Below are 13866 nucleotides of genomic sequence, written 5' to 3'. Positions count from 1 at the left end.
TTTGGAGCATTTCATCAATAAACGTGAATTGAGTGAAATAAATTTAATCACACGGATACTTTCTTGTGTGTATCCTTAATCCTAGATTTTATTGAACATTTTTTTAAATCTTTTTTTGTATTATACAAACAGAGCAATTGAATCAAAATCGGAATGGAGGAACACTTTTTTTCTTTTTTTTTTTTTTTTTGAAACGATTCAAAATATTTTGTAGCAAAATCAATCCAACCCAGATTCCTAGATTAAATTCAAGTATAGATGGATAGATGGCCATTGTTACAAACGCTTATGCATTTTGGAAACCAACGTAAAAAGATTCATTTCGTAATTGTATTATTGCATGGTGACAGCATGTGTTACAACTTAACATATAATACAGCCCTATTTACAATTACTATTATATTACTTGACACCACCAAGGAAACCAAAGATTCGACGTGCGAAAGTGCATTATTCTCACACTTACTCCAAGGCTCTCCTAATATAATCATATCACTTCCATGGTATCATCAGCTTTCAAAAATAATTGGTATCCTTTTCCGCTCAAGATATTACTTTTCTTCTGACCAGTTATTTACTCTGTATAAATTCCAAATCTGGCCAACTCTGGAATACTGCTCTCATGTTTGGGGTGGTGCATCTAGGTCCCCCCACCCGAAAAAAAAATTCTTAATGCTGTTCAGAAAAGGACAATTCTGTTGATTAATGACACGTCTCACAGATCTCTTCAGCCGCTTTCCCACAGAAGATCAGTTTCTGCATTGTATCTCTTATACAATATATCCATGGCCCTTCAGCAAAAATAGCATCCGTTATGCCTCCTAGTTATGCCCAGTCTAGAGGAACTGGAGCAACAACCTGCTCAATATCCTTTTACAGTTGAACTGCATACAAACCAAAACATGCTACTACCAGTCATCTTTCGTTCAAGCACCTTAATTCTGCGGAACAGCTTTTCCATGAAGCATTTCCAACGGACTACAACTTCCATTAGTTTAAGAAGAATATCAACAGATTACTCGACTCCTAAACCTCGACCCACACACGGCATTTATTTGCTATAGGCCCTGCTGCTTCTCGGGTATGTAATATTTAAAATAAAACTACAGGTCATATAAAAGAAAAGCCAAATGAATATGCTTCCATTACTTTAAGAAGAATATCAACTTTGATATGCAGACATACGTTCACTCGAAATATTATTAATTAGTAGAATCGGTTCATTATCACTGATAATGTAGTGAGTGATAAACGATATGAATGCGATAGTTGTTATACTGTTCGAAATTTTGCTGTAAACGTGTTTCTTTTTAGTTTGCTTGAATATTCACGCTTTTTATTGTATCAGTATGATGGCAATTTAGAGTTGCAGTAATTATTCAAAACGACATTAGCTTTGATTTTCAAGTCTTACACTATGGATTCATTCCTTAATCTTCATAATAAGATTTCAGTCCTGGAAGTGTATCCGATATATATTTCTGTTATTACACGAAATCATCATTCGCTTTTATTTTTAATTATTATTAGTAGTAGTCAATGACTATTTTTTTCTCTGTTTCTTTGCCACATGATGTCTTTCTCACTGCAATATTCTCAAAACAAACTCGAATTCGAGATTTTGCTGAAAGATAATCTGATTTCCCTTCACTCATCAGTGTTAAAACCAAATAGTAACTGTGCAGGTGATTTAGGTCATCTCGCACGTAGAGACCAGGTCATCACGTTCAAGGTGTTTGTGTAAGTGAATTAATGCGTCTTTTTCTTTGCACGCAAGTTTCATTATATCTGTGGAACGCGTGATGTCATAAGGACGCTTGGAATTCTAAAAACTTTTGCACTTGTATCTTATAAGCCTACTTCATGATCTGGTATCCGGTTTCTGTTGATGAATATGATCTTAAATTATTAGAAGGTCTCTCTCTCTCTCTCTCTCTCTCTCTCTCTCTCTCTCTCTCTCTCTCTCTCTCTCTCTCTCTCTCTCTCTCACACACACACACAGAGAGAGAGAGAGAGAGAGAGAGCAGCAGATGCACTTTGTTACTATTTTTTAAATCGAAATGTCGAAAAAATTCTCGTAAATGCAGAAATAACGGTTGTGAGCGCGCACGAGCATGCTAATACTTTCTTATATTCCGCAAAGGAAGTAGGTAAGGCCGTTTACTCCTGATTAACTTTTCAAACACCGGGTGGCAGCCAATCACCACCCTTGGGGGGGGGGGGGACTGATAGCTGGCCCAAGGCTATCAGTGATTTTCATAGGACTCCATAAAGAAAAGTACTGCAGACAACTGCCGCGATTGCTAATTTCGACACTATATGATATTGTCTGTAATAGTGTGAATTCTATGGTCGATTTTCTTGAGTGGCAGAGTTAAAAAAATCCTACTTTCCGTGAGAAAAATTTTATTACTCGTTCCAAAGATCGAGTAACTCGAGAACCCGTTGGGAAAAAAAAAGCATAGAAAAAACTCCTCTGGTTGGTAACTATAACAGTTTTTTTTCTGAAGGTCTAGCGATACAGAAGCAAATACCATTTCTGCGGTGCCACACACACACACACACACACACACACACACACACACACACACACACACACACACACACACACACACACACACACACACACACACATTTGTAGGGGGGAGGGAGTAATTACAAATTTAGCAGCTGAGTATATTTACCAAAAATTACCAAAAACTAAAAAGTGTTGATCGCAGCAAATCTAATTAGCTAGTTATGTTATGTTTTAAGTTTAAAATTCAAAGGAGAGCACGATACGACAAAACTTTACATATTTAATTTCAACATTCTTATAAACACTGAAAATCTCGATGCTCATTTACTGTAAATCCAAAAAAAAGCGCACTTTTTTGCCGCTTTTTTGGATTTACAGAGATTATTGTCATATTACAAATTGCCATATTGCTGTTTTATAAGCTATAACCTTTTTTTCAGCAATATCAAAATTAAAACCATGATTATTAACTTATGTCGATATGTAGAATGTGTTAATATATTTGAAAAGGTAATCCTCTTCTTTTTCATTTTAGGTGAGAGGTCTAGTTTCTCATTGCGAATACTCGAATTTCACACAACGCAATTATTGCATTCACATATGTTACCACTATCACCTCTCGTAGTAAAAGGCTACATTAATTTAATGCTTAATGGGACACTCATCATTTTCCCATTTAAGTTCACACACACACACACACACACACACACACACACACACACACACACACACACACACACACACACACACACACACACACACACACACACACACACACACACACACACACACACACACAGTGCTTTCTTTATTGCGTCCGTGTTTTTTAACCATATACTTTGGGTCACAAATAAGCCCGACGAAGTTTACCACTTAGGCCATCTGGCAAAGACAGTAGCTTCTTTAATAGCGAAACCAGTTTCTAAACAGTAAAGGAAAAACAAGCTCCCCTTCCTTCCCAAAAAAAGCCCTCAATCCTCTGGGAAGCAATTACATCAGTTGTGTTAATAAGCTAATATATGAAATTAATGTACAAACACCCTGAAATGATTATACTTTTGCAGCAACATACTGCTACTTAGTTTGTAACATAATAATAATTCTCTTGCAGTGCCAAAACATTTAAAGGTGGAGTTGGGCTTAGTCGCAAATAACGCCCATTTGTATTACCATAGTATTTACAACAAGCGAAGGTCATGAATGTCAGAGAGGCATTCGTTTGTAATACATTCATGTAGAATTGTTACTGCTATAGGAAGTCTTGGATTTTTTTTTTTATTTCGAATGTTGCGTTTCTCATATTAAAACAATATAGTTTTCAATGACTCGTTTCTTGTTAAACCTCAGAACATATATATCATCAACATGAAAATCGTGTTTTTGTTTCGTTTTGTTGTTTTAAAGTACAATAACAAAAAACATTTTCTTGTGTAGAAACTCAGCGTATCAAAAAATTAAAACCAAACTCGCATACGGAAATTCTTGCTGTTCTTCAAACATAATGTCTATAACTAATTTGAAAAATAATAAATCGCATGTATTTTAAATAAAATGAATGTAAAAACTATAAAAGTAACATTTTATTGCCATGAAAAGCAGGAAGGGAATTACGTGACTATGCCACTTAAACAGTTTTAATGTTTTATATTGATATTGGTCATGATTGTTTATTTATATATAACTAAGACAAATATAAATGAATACATAAATTCTCGACATTTTCTTCCATAAAAGAGAGTAAGCACAGCAGTGGCGGCTCGTGGCTTGAAATCATGCGAGTGCTGTAACTTTCGAAATATACATACACACTGTAAGTACAGTGTATACATGTTTGGATAAAATATCAAAATTATGATAAAAATTTAAAAAAAATTAAACATGAAAAAAAAATTGTTTATTATCGGTAAAATTATACAGTTTGGTATAATTCAAAATTACTTAAAAATAAAAAATATTTTTCTTGTTTTATTTGGAGTGAAAAGGTCAATAACTGTTTCCTTGATGTCTGTGTGACTGTATTTACTGCTATCACAGAACTTATTTCTTGAGGTTGCATTTCTGAGGTCATAATTGTCAATAAACCCTATAATGTTCTAAAATAAAAACTACAAATGTTATGTCTTTGATTGTAATGTCCAAATATTTAAAGAGACGGAGTAAACACGATAAGCACTATATCGTGGTTACGCTAATAGCTCGCTAATATTATTATAGCTCGCTAATAGCTCGCTAATATTATTATAGCTCGCTATTAGCGAGCTAATAATACGCTAATAACATTACGCTAATAGCTCGCATCTCACTATGACGTGCATATACGTGAGCGCGTAGCAATATGACACTGTGGTAAACACAGTGCTGCTAGCGTCCTTCGCCCTCCTAAGTGCTACAAGATGGATTTTTATTATTTTTTATACAAAATATGAGAATTGTATAGGATTGTTGATGATAAAATTAAATATGACAAGGAAATATAAATAAATTAATAAATATATTTATATATCGAGAAAAACTGGGGGTGCTGCAGTTCCTTAGTGCCTATGCACGAGTCGCCCCTGAAGCAGAGCTCTTTTCAGACTTACTAATTTTTGCTTTTTAACTTTTACTGCCTTACTAACTCAAAAGCTGAACCCACAGCCACCTATGACTTTAAAGGTATCGCAGCAAGAATGTGACAACTGCCACCTTCTCATCATTCAAAACCCTAACACTCATAGTGTTTGCTGTAATAGTGTAAAATAAAGTGTACATTCTATGGTCGATTTTTCCTGAGATAAGGCTTTAAAAAAAAAAAAAAAAAACTTACCTGTTCTAGTGATCAATTAACTGGAGAACTGACTAAAAAAAAAAAAGTCTAAAAAATGTACCTCTAGTCCAATGTTTCCCAAAGTATGGTTGCGTACCCCGAAGGGTACGCAAAAGATCTTTAGGGTATACGAGTAAGTTTGTTTTTTTTAATGATCACTTTTATATTTTTGTCGCCGTATATCGCAGATAAGTAAAGATCTATTCTATAAGTTATTTTTCATAACTGAGAAATCTAAAGGAAGTATTAAACAAAACATGTGTCATTCCATGCATCGACTGACCTCCGTTAAGTCATAATCTGGTTGACGGAACGATTGCGTTTCAAAACTACAACAACCTCTTTGATTTACGTGTAGTTTGAAGTGTTTGAATTAAAACTCAATAGTTCGAACCACGTGGTCGGAACTCGCCGCTAAATTTCATTCGTCTCATTAACTTCTTTTTTTTTTTCATTATTCAAAATTTAAACTTCATAAATTTTTGCTTCTATACGTATACTGCATTAGATCGCATAACTAAAATATATATTTGATAATGATCTGTATTTGATTTCTTAAAGTAGGGAAGACGGTGCCTTGTGTGTAGTTTAGTAGTGTGCCCTTCCATGATGAGTACTTGAGATTGTCACGTAATAATATTGTTTTTTTATTATTATTATTTCTCAGATAAATTGCATGCATTATAGGAACACAATTATGCATAACAAATACTTTCTCGTACATAAAGTTTTTTAAATAATAATAATAATAACAATAACTGTTTACAACGTATATTATTATAATATTCATAATGATGATTATTACAGATGTTTCTTTGCAATTTTACGCTCTATATATACAACATCAATGGATATAATCACTCTATATTGCATACTTTTGTTACAGTTATTACATACTTTGAATCAAATGATTTGATTACATATGATACATTACTTACATTTGTTTACATATGATACTTACATTACATACATTGGTTTACATGTGATACGTACATTACATGCATTTCGTTACATATGATACATCTTGAATGAGAACTAATTTCTCTGCTTTCATCCTTGTGTCACATGTTTATAATTATTATCACGTAAATGCTAAAAAAAAAATCTTTATAATTAGTAGGTATGTTGAGTTTCAGAAACACTGTTAGTCGGCAACTAGAACCAAATCTATAATCATTATCATATCTATGAAGAAATTAGGCCTAGAGTGGCTTGTTCCGGCCTTAGAAGTCATCCTTGAATCTCTTAAGAGGACGTCCTGGTTTTCTTTTTCCTAATGTTTTGTAATTTAAGGCTTGTTTTGGTAATCTTTCTGTTTTCATTCTTTCAACGTGTTCCATCCATTTGTATTCATATTTTTTAATTTTTTATATTACTGATTCCTGGTTTAATTCTTTCATAATTTCTTCGTTTCTTTTATGATCAAATAGACTATACCTTGCAGTTTTTCTCATAAACTTCATTTTAGCTGTTATTAATCTTTGTTTGTCTTTTTGTTTTATTGTCCAGATTTCACTTGCATACATTAAGACTGGTAGGGCTAATGTATTGTATACTTTTAGTCTGGTTTGTTTTTGAACTAGGTCTGGTTTAAATATAGAGTTAATTACACCTGTTATTTTTAAATATTTTGCTATTTTTAGGTTTATATCTTTTCATTTTCATATGCAATCATACATCCTAGGTAGTTAAATGAATTCACCTGCCTGTTCTAAAATCTTGTTATCTATTACTATTTTAGTTCTTACTGGATCTTGTCCTTTAAAGGCCATAGTTTTTTATTTTTCTGTTGATATTATCATACCATAATCTTTGGCTATCATTTCAAATGATTTTAAATCATTTAGATTTAAAATAGCTTTCTGTAAGTTATCTTCAGAATTTGTAATTATTATTTGGTCATCGGCAGAAAGGAGGGTGTTTAAGTTCACAGTAGGAAAAAGTTTAATACTTTGATGGAAATTTTTATTCCATTTTATTATTATTTCATTTAGATAAATATTAAAGAGTTGCTGAAAGGGAACATCCCTGTCGGACTCCTTGATTTTGCGGGTTTAGCATTATGGTACAGGTACTTCAAATAACATAAATGAATTAAAATTAAATAACGGGGTAAATACAGAGATTCTATTGTGTCACAAATGCATTTACAAAAAGATTTAAAGATTTCTTAAAATAATATAAATAACCGGATAAATATTCATAACAAATGCTGACTCACCATCCCACTCAGCTCCAATATTGCTTCGTCACTAAAATTAATTTCGGATAAATAAATTTTTGGTACCAAAGCTGTTTATTACGTCTTAACAAATTCATAATAAAGCAGTATGGCCTTTCCTCCCAGCTTTTAAAATTAATATACATGTATATGGACGAGGATTTTTTTTTTAAATTTTTAAAAAAAAAAATTTTTTTAAATTTTTAAAAAAATTTAAAAAATATATATATACGTATATATACGTATATATATTTTAAAAAAAAATTTTTTTTCAAATTGTTCCCTATTGTTATGGTAGGTGTAAAACACTTCTATCCAATCAATTTGAATATTTGCCTTAATACACATACAGCCAGTGTCTTGAAATCATTCAAGCTGAATTCACAACATAGAGCATAAAATCTCATCTGAAAACTTCGTTACACATTAGTCACAACTTTTGCGAAATGGAACTGAAGCAGACAAAACAATTTCTCCGGATTGAGTGGTCATACTTCGCTAATTACCTTATACTGCAAAGGGATGGACGGCTCGATCACATATCTCTGAAAAGTTCAGGTTCGGTTCTATTCGGTTTAGCATCACTGGTAACAAGGGGAAAGCCAGTATTATATTACCTATTTCTCAAGCAACCTATTCACATCAAATCAGATCAAATACCAGGGACCGCGCGTCATTATATTATACAGGAAAATCGTAGATATGACTTCTCAAATGAATCGTTTCAACAGAAAGCCATCGTTCAGAATATCAATGTGATGTTTCTTATTCATGTTTTTGGCCCCATAAGTTTCAGAGCAAAATTCTGTTATTATTGGAAATGATATATTTACCAATTTCCTATCTTGAGTTTCGATTTTTATTTATTTATTTTTAATCTTAATTTTTTAATAATAATAATATTTTTAATAATGTTTTAATAATAATCGTGAATCTTACCACTAAACTGGTAGTCATATATAATAGTCAATTCACGTTGAAGGTGAGAAAGAAATAAAGGATGTACTAATTGGTCACCAACACGCGAAATCACGTGCTTTATACGTAAACTTTTCCATCTATTGTACAAACAAAATAGTTATCACTTTAAAAACTAGAATGTTCATAAAAGAAAAGCTAATTTTCCGACCTGTAATAATAAACAAACTCATTCCACAAGATGGATTGATTATCCTATTACCGGAATGGATTCTCCTTCTTCTGCCATGCACAGAAGTGTCGAAGGGTCTCGCATCTGTGGGTGTACAGTAAACACACGCAATTTACAGACAAAAAAAAAAATACTGTTTGTGGTGGTGGCCGGTAGACAGCGTTGTGTGTTGATAGTGGTAGTAGTGGTGTCGTTGTGTATTTGTAGATTAAGCAGAGGAAAGGGTGAATTGGGTAGTGGAACAGTGTGCCCTCCCACGATGAGTACTTGTACCCCTTGGAGGTGTCAGGTAATAACAATATTATTATTATTTTGTTAATTCAATCTAGAGTTTGCGGTCTAGGACCTCGTGCCGCCCATTAACATTTTTGCACCAGAAGCACATGCCTGCCCATCATTGTTAGGTTGTAAAGACTTGGATTCAAATCCCGTCTAAAGCAGGAAGAACCATTTATAAGGACTTAACAACTGGAGGTGAATTAGCTAGTCTCATACGGAGGTGAAAGATTTTATCTCCCTAAAACTGTGTTTTCAATCCGCAAGACAGAATAATACACACGATTAACAGACATAAGACACCGACTCTCATAGCTATAGTCATAGGGTCAATTGAAATTCCCAAAGGACAATAGTCAGGCAGTCATATCTAAGTACATCCATCTGATTTGAAGATATTGTACTCTGAACACATATGAATGTATTATAAGCATTACATAACATAACTTTCAAACGATGCCTTTACCTATGACGGCGAACTCGTAATGCTTAACTTCGGCTTTTTCTTTCTACTAGCATGCTGCTTTTGACCGTGGCCATGGTTGATTTCAGATGCTATAACTGTACAAATTGACTGATGACTATCTATGGTTAGACGTCGTTTGGAGGAAATTTTCAGCATCGCATAAAATTACTGACATTCTGTCTTTAGCTTTATATCTTGCTGATAGTAGTAGTAATAGTGTCAGTGGTCACTGCGGGCAAATTCTATAATTTTTGCAACTTAGGGTATATATTAACCACACACGTATCTGCCAGAAATTGTTTTAAAATTTTGAAATTATTAAAATTATTAAATGTTTACAATCAGGCAAGAATGAATTATACAGCGGCGGCTTGTACATAAGTACTGAGACACAGCAGCACCCCCAAGGAAAAAACGAAAATTTTAAATTTTGCTTGTGTTCATAAATAATAACAATGCTTACAACATTATATAAATGAAATACAACATGTTAAAGGCTACAGCTTATGTTTCGACATTGATTAAATATTTAATAATTGAAACTGTTCGATTAACGCTTTAGATTATTCCAACACTGCGATCCAACGCAGTGTCGGAATTATCACGTTCAGTCAGTTTCGGCTAGACTCGCCGATATTCGTTTGCACTTTGTCACTGCACGTAACAAGTGAATCCGACACTGCTCAACGAGCAGTGTCGCTACAGATAAATTGTATGCGTGTGCCGTTGTTTCTGTGAAATACGAAACTTTTATTATTGGTGTGTGTGTTCGTGGTGAGGGTGAAATTTTTTTAGTAAGTCTTATTTTATTCTGTTAAAATAACATAATTATTTATTTATTGTAGATACAAGGCTGAATTATGACGAGTGTCACTAATGAAAATATGAAAAGAATTTTCTCAAATATCGTTACATGAAACAAATGCACTGCAATCTAATGCAGTGTCGGAAGGTCGAAACCGACACTGCTCGTTGAGCAGTATCGCTACAGATAAATTGTATGCTTGCGCGCGTTATTTCTGTGTACAAAACTTTTATTATTGGTGTGTGTTCGTGGCGAGGATGAAATATTTTTAATAAAAAAAATAAATAAATAAATCAGCTAACGCCTTTTTGTCCCCGTAATAAGGAGTTGGCGAGGCCGTTTTTAAGTGCTATTTAACTTTTGGAGACTGAGTGGGTAGTTCAATCTCCACTGGTAGCCAATCAGAAATAGCTGGCCCAAGGCTATCACTAATTAATCGGCCCGCAGTGAAGAAGGTGACTAGTAAGTGTCGCCATCTGATGGTCCATAACCCTAACACAATATATTTAATGTCTGAAAATAGTATGGGTTCTACAGCCGATTTTCTTGAGTTTACGGGACGAAAAACCCGAGTTTCCGGGAGGAAACTCGGGTTTTTCGTCCCGTAAACTCTAGAAAATCTGACACTGGCTAGCGAAAAACGGTAGCTTGTGCTAGAGATCGACTAACTCTGGAACCGGTCGAGAAAAGGCTTAGAAAAAGTTCCTCTAGTCGGCAACTAGATTCGAACGCCTTTCGTCGTGCAGTCAAAGGGTGTAGAGTGCAAACGCCACTTCTACTGAATATTTTATTTTCTCAAAAGCATCTGTGTATATTCGGACGAACTATTTACATATATACAATAAGTACATAGCATGCTTATTTCAGTTAACAATTTTCATTTACAACATGATAATATATACAGTACAATAAAATAATACAATATACAATAACATATATGCAATAAGTACATGGCATGCTTGTTTCAGTTAACATTTTTTATTTATTTTTATTTTATTTTATTTTATTTTTTATTTTTTATTTTTATTTTTATTTACATCATGATAACATGCCCAATATCTATTTTCACCTAGAGTCCTGTGCAATCTTGTGGGCAGTTATTCTGCCATTTAATATCCATTGAAATATTAAAATATTTTTACCTTATCTGAAAATTATAAGACATATACTTCCTCTTATGCAAATAGATATATTCATTACTATACAATATTTCTACACTTATATGTACATATTTATATTATGTGTTTAGTTTTCTATTCCATTATTTTTCCTTTCAGAGTGAATTGTATTGGCTTATTTTCATGTTTTTTCTTTATAGTGGGTCTTTTATTTCTATTATTTGTATGTTTTCTTCATATTCATCAGTGATAAGGCCTGTCTTCCGCCATTGGTGTTTGGTTATCTTTTTTCTATTTATTGTGTCTGTTATGATTTCATTTAGTTATTTGTTGAGTTTTTGTATTATATCTGGGCCTGTATCTCTTCCATAAATTCTGTCACATCTGTATGTCCAGATGGAGTACATTGTTGTTATAATTAGAATTGCTTCGGTTATTGTTATGTTTCCGTCCTTTAGCCAGAATAGTGTGTGTTCTGTGACCGGTTCTTTGTGTTTTATGAATTTCTGAACAGTGTTCCATATTGGAGAGGTGTGGGGGCAGTATAACATTATGTGATATGGTGTTTCTGGTTCAGGGCAGAAGTAGCATTTGGCTGGGGCTTGAATTGGAATACCTTTGTATGTGCACCACATTCTGGTGGGTAGGCAAGTGTGGTGAACCTTGTAATAAAATGTTTTTAGTTTCGGGTGTACAGGTAATCTGAATGCCTTTTTGAGTACATTGGATAATTTACCTTTTTCAAACTCTCGGTGTTGTGGTGGTATAACTGCTCGCGTGAGAGTGATATGTGCAATTTTTGGTTTCGTTTTGAGGAAATCTTTTATTGCTGTATGATTATTAATGAATTTGTACCCCTCCGCAACTACTGAGCTACACAGGCTCTGTAAATTTACTTATTAATAAATTGGTTACTGATTAGAATAAATGAATTATTTTTCTTATTTTGTATATGCAGCACCTCCACTTAAAATTTTTACCGGCCGCCATTGGAATTATACCTAGGGTTCTTGTGTATCCGCAATTTCCCGAACATTTCCCATTTTTTTTTTTTTTTTTTTTGTATCGTGCGTGAAAGTCTGGCAGGGATTTTATTCATGGATTTTTTTACCTCGGACGCAAAACGTTTATCAAGATATTTCGAGGAAAAACATTTTTTTTTCAAATGTTTGTATCTTTTAAAAGAAAATTTTCCTTTAAATTATCTTTTATATTTCATGTTTTATTACTATATTATACTGCTGCATCCAATTAAATAATGTCACGATATTTTTATTTATTTATTTATTATTATTTTATTTTATTTATTTATTTATTTATTTATTTTATTTATTTATTTATTTATTTATTATTTTATTTTATTTATTTATTTATTTATTATTTATTATTATTTTTTTTTTGTATTATTAGTTCTGTAAGGCTTTCCAGTCGCGTTGAATTTTAATACGACACAAATAAGAATGAGTCGTTAAAAGAACGCAACTGTAATAGGCTTAATGAAGCATTGCTTCACTATGTCACTGGTACAGTACTGTAGTTGTTTGTTTAATGAGTTCTAGTTTACGACGCCTTAGTTTACGACAATTTTGTTTATAATTCGCATTCTGAACTGCATGCGTCTGATAATATATATATATATATATATATATATAAAATATTGTATTTTACTTCTTAAATATTTGTAACTTATTTTTAAATTAGTAATGTACATTTCTTCTAATAAAAAGCAATATCAGACATCTATAAAAATACCAAAGCGAAAGTGTATTTTCAATTATTTACAGAAAGATTACTACTTTATTAATAAGTAGTTACTTCTATTAGTGATAAGTAGTTTAGAAAATTGTAGAATGAAAGTTTGTTTAATTAATAAAAAATAATTTATTTATTAAAAAACATGGCAATCCTAATTATATCAATTGAAAATAATATTGCAAAGTGAGAGAGAGTAAAACGATACTGAAGGTCTGTGATTTAGTATAGACAAGCAACCGAGTACATAATTCACTTCCTGAATATTATGGATCTGTGTTATTTTGTAAAAGTTTATTATTAAACATATTTAAACATGCTTAAAACGTAAGAATTTCCACCAGCACACATCCCCTCCCCATACACTGAGATTTTTCAAGGCGACTAAAAAAAAAGTACCTCTAAACTTTAAAAAAATCGATACGTTCTATTAACAATATTTAGATGAAAATTAAGAAAATATTAATATGAAAAATGAATAATTTATCATATGTACATACCACCATAAAGTGTATTTGTAAAGCAGTCTTCCTTCTACTTAGGATCATTTCAAACACACACAGATACCGGTAATCCTTTAATTAGTAATAATATAAAAGAATTTTCTTTATATATAACTTGTATTAACTCATTAACTCATACGTTATTCGTCTCTAATTGGATGGAGAAGGAATCGAATATGCGTATCATGTGATTTCCTTAACTATTGATATTGCTGTGAAAAAGCAGACGATTTCCAACTAGATTGTATAAG

General features: G+C 32.5%; 1 protein-coding gene across 1 annotated transcript in view; it reads right to left on the bottom strand.

The window, feature by feature from the left end:
• LOC150108067 (multiple inositol polyphosphate phosphatase 1-like) overlaps positions 1 to 13663 on the bottom strand; it is a 190186-nt gene extending 176523 nt beyond the window's left edge. Inside the window, exon 1 of the mRNA XM_090415573.1 lies at positions 13613 to 13663. Coding sequence (XP_090271699.1) covers positions 13613 to 13660 — 48 coding nt within the window. The 5' untranslated portion in view covers positions 13661 to 13663. The remainder of the gene's footprint in view (positions 1 to 13612) is intronic.
• Positions 13664 to 13866: the final 203 nt, after the last annotated feature.

Source organism: Typopeltis vanoorti, chromosome 3, assembly GCF_054136105.1.
Source record: "Typopeltis vanoorti isolate ZY-2024b chromosome 3, IOZ_Tvanoo_1.0, whole genome shotgun sequence".
Classification (NCBI taxonomy): Eukaryota; Metazoa; Arthropoda; class Arachnida; order Uropygi; family Thelyphonidae; genus Typopeltis; species Typopeltis vanoorti.
Note: the sequence above shows the minus strand (reverse complement) of the source record. Positions and strands in the feature narration are given on the sequence as shown.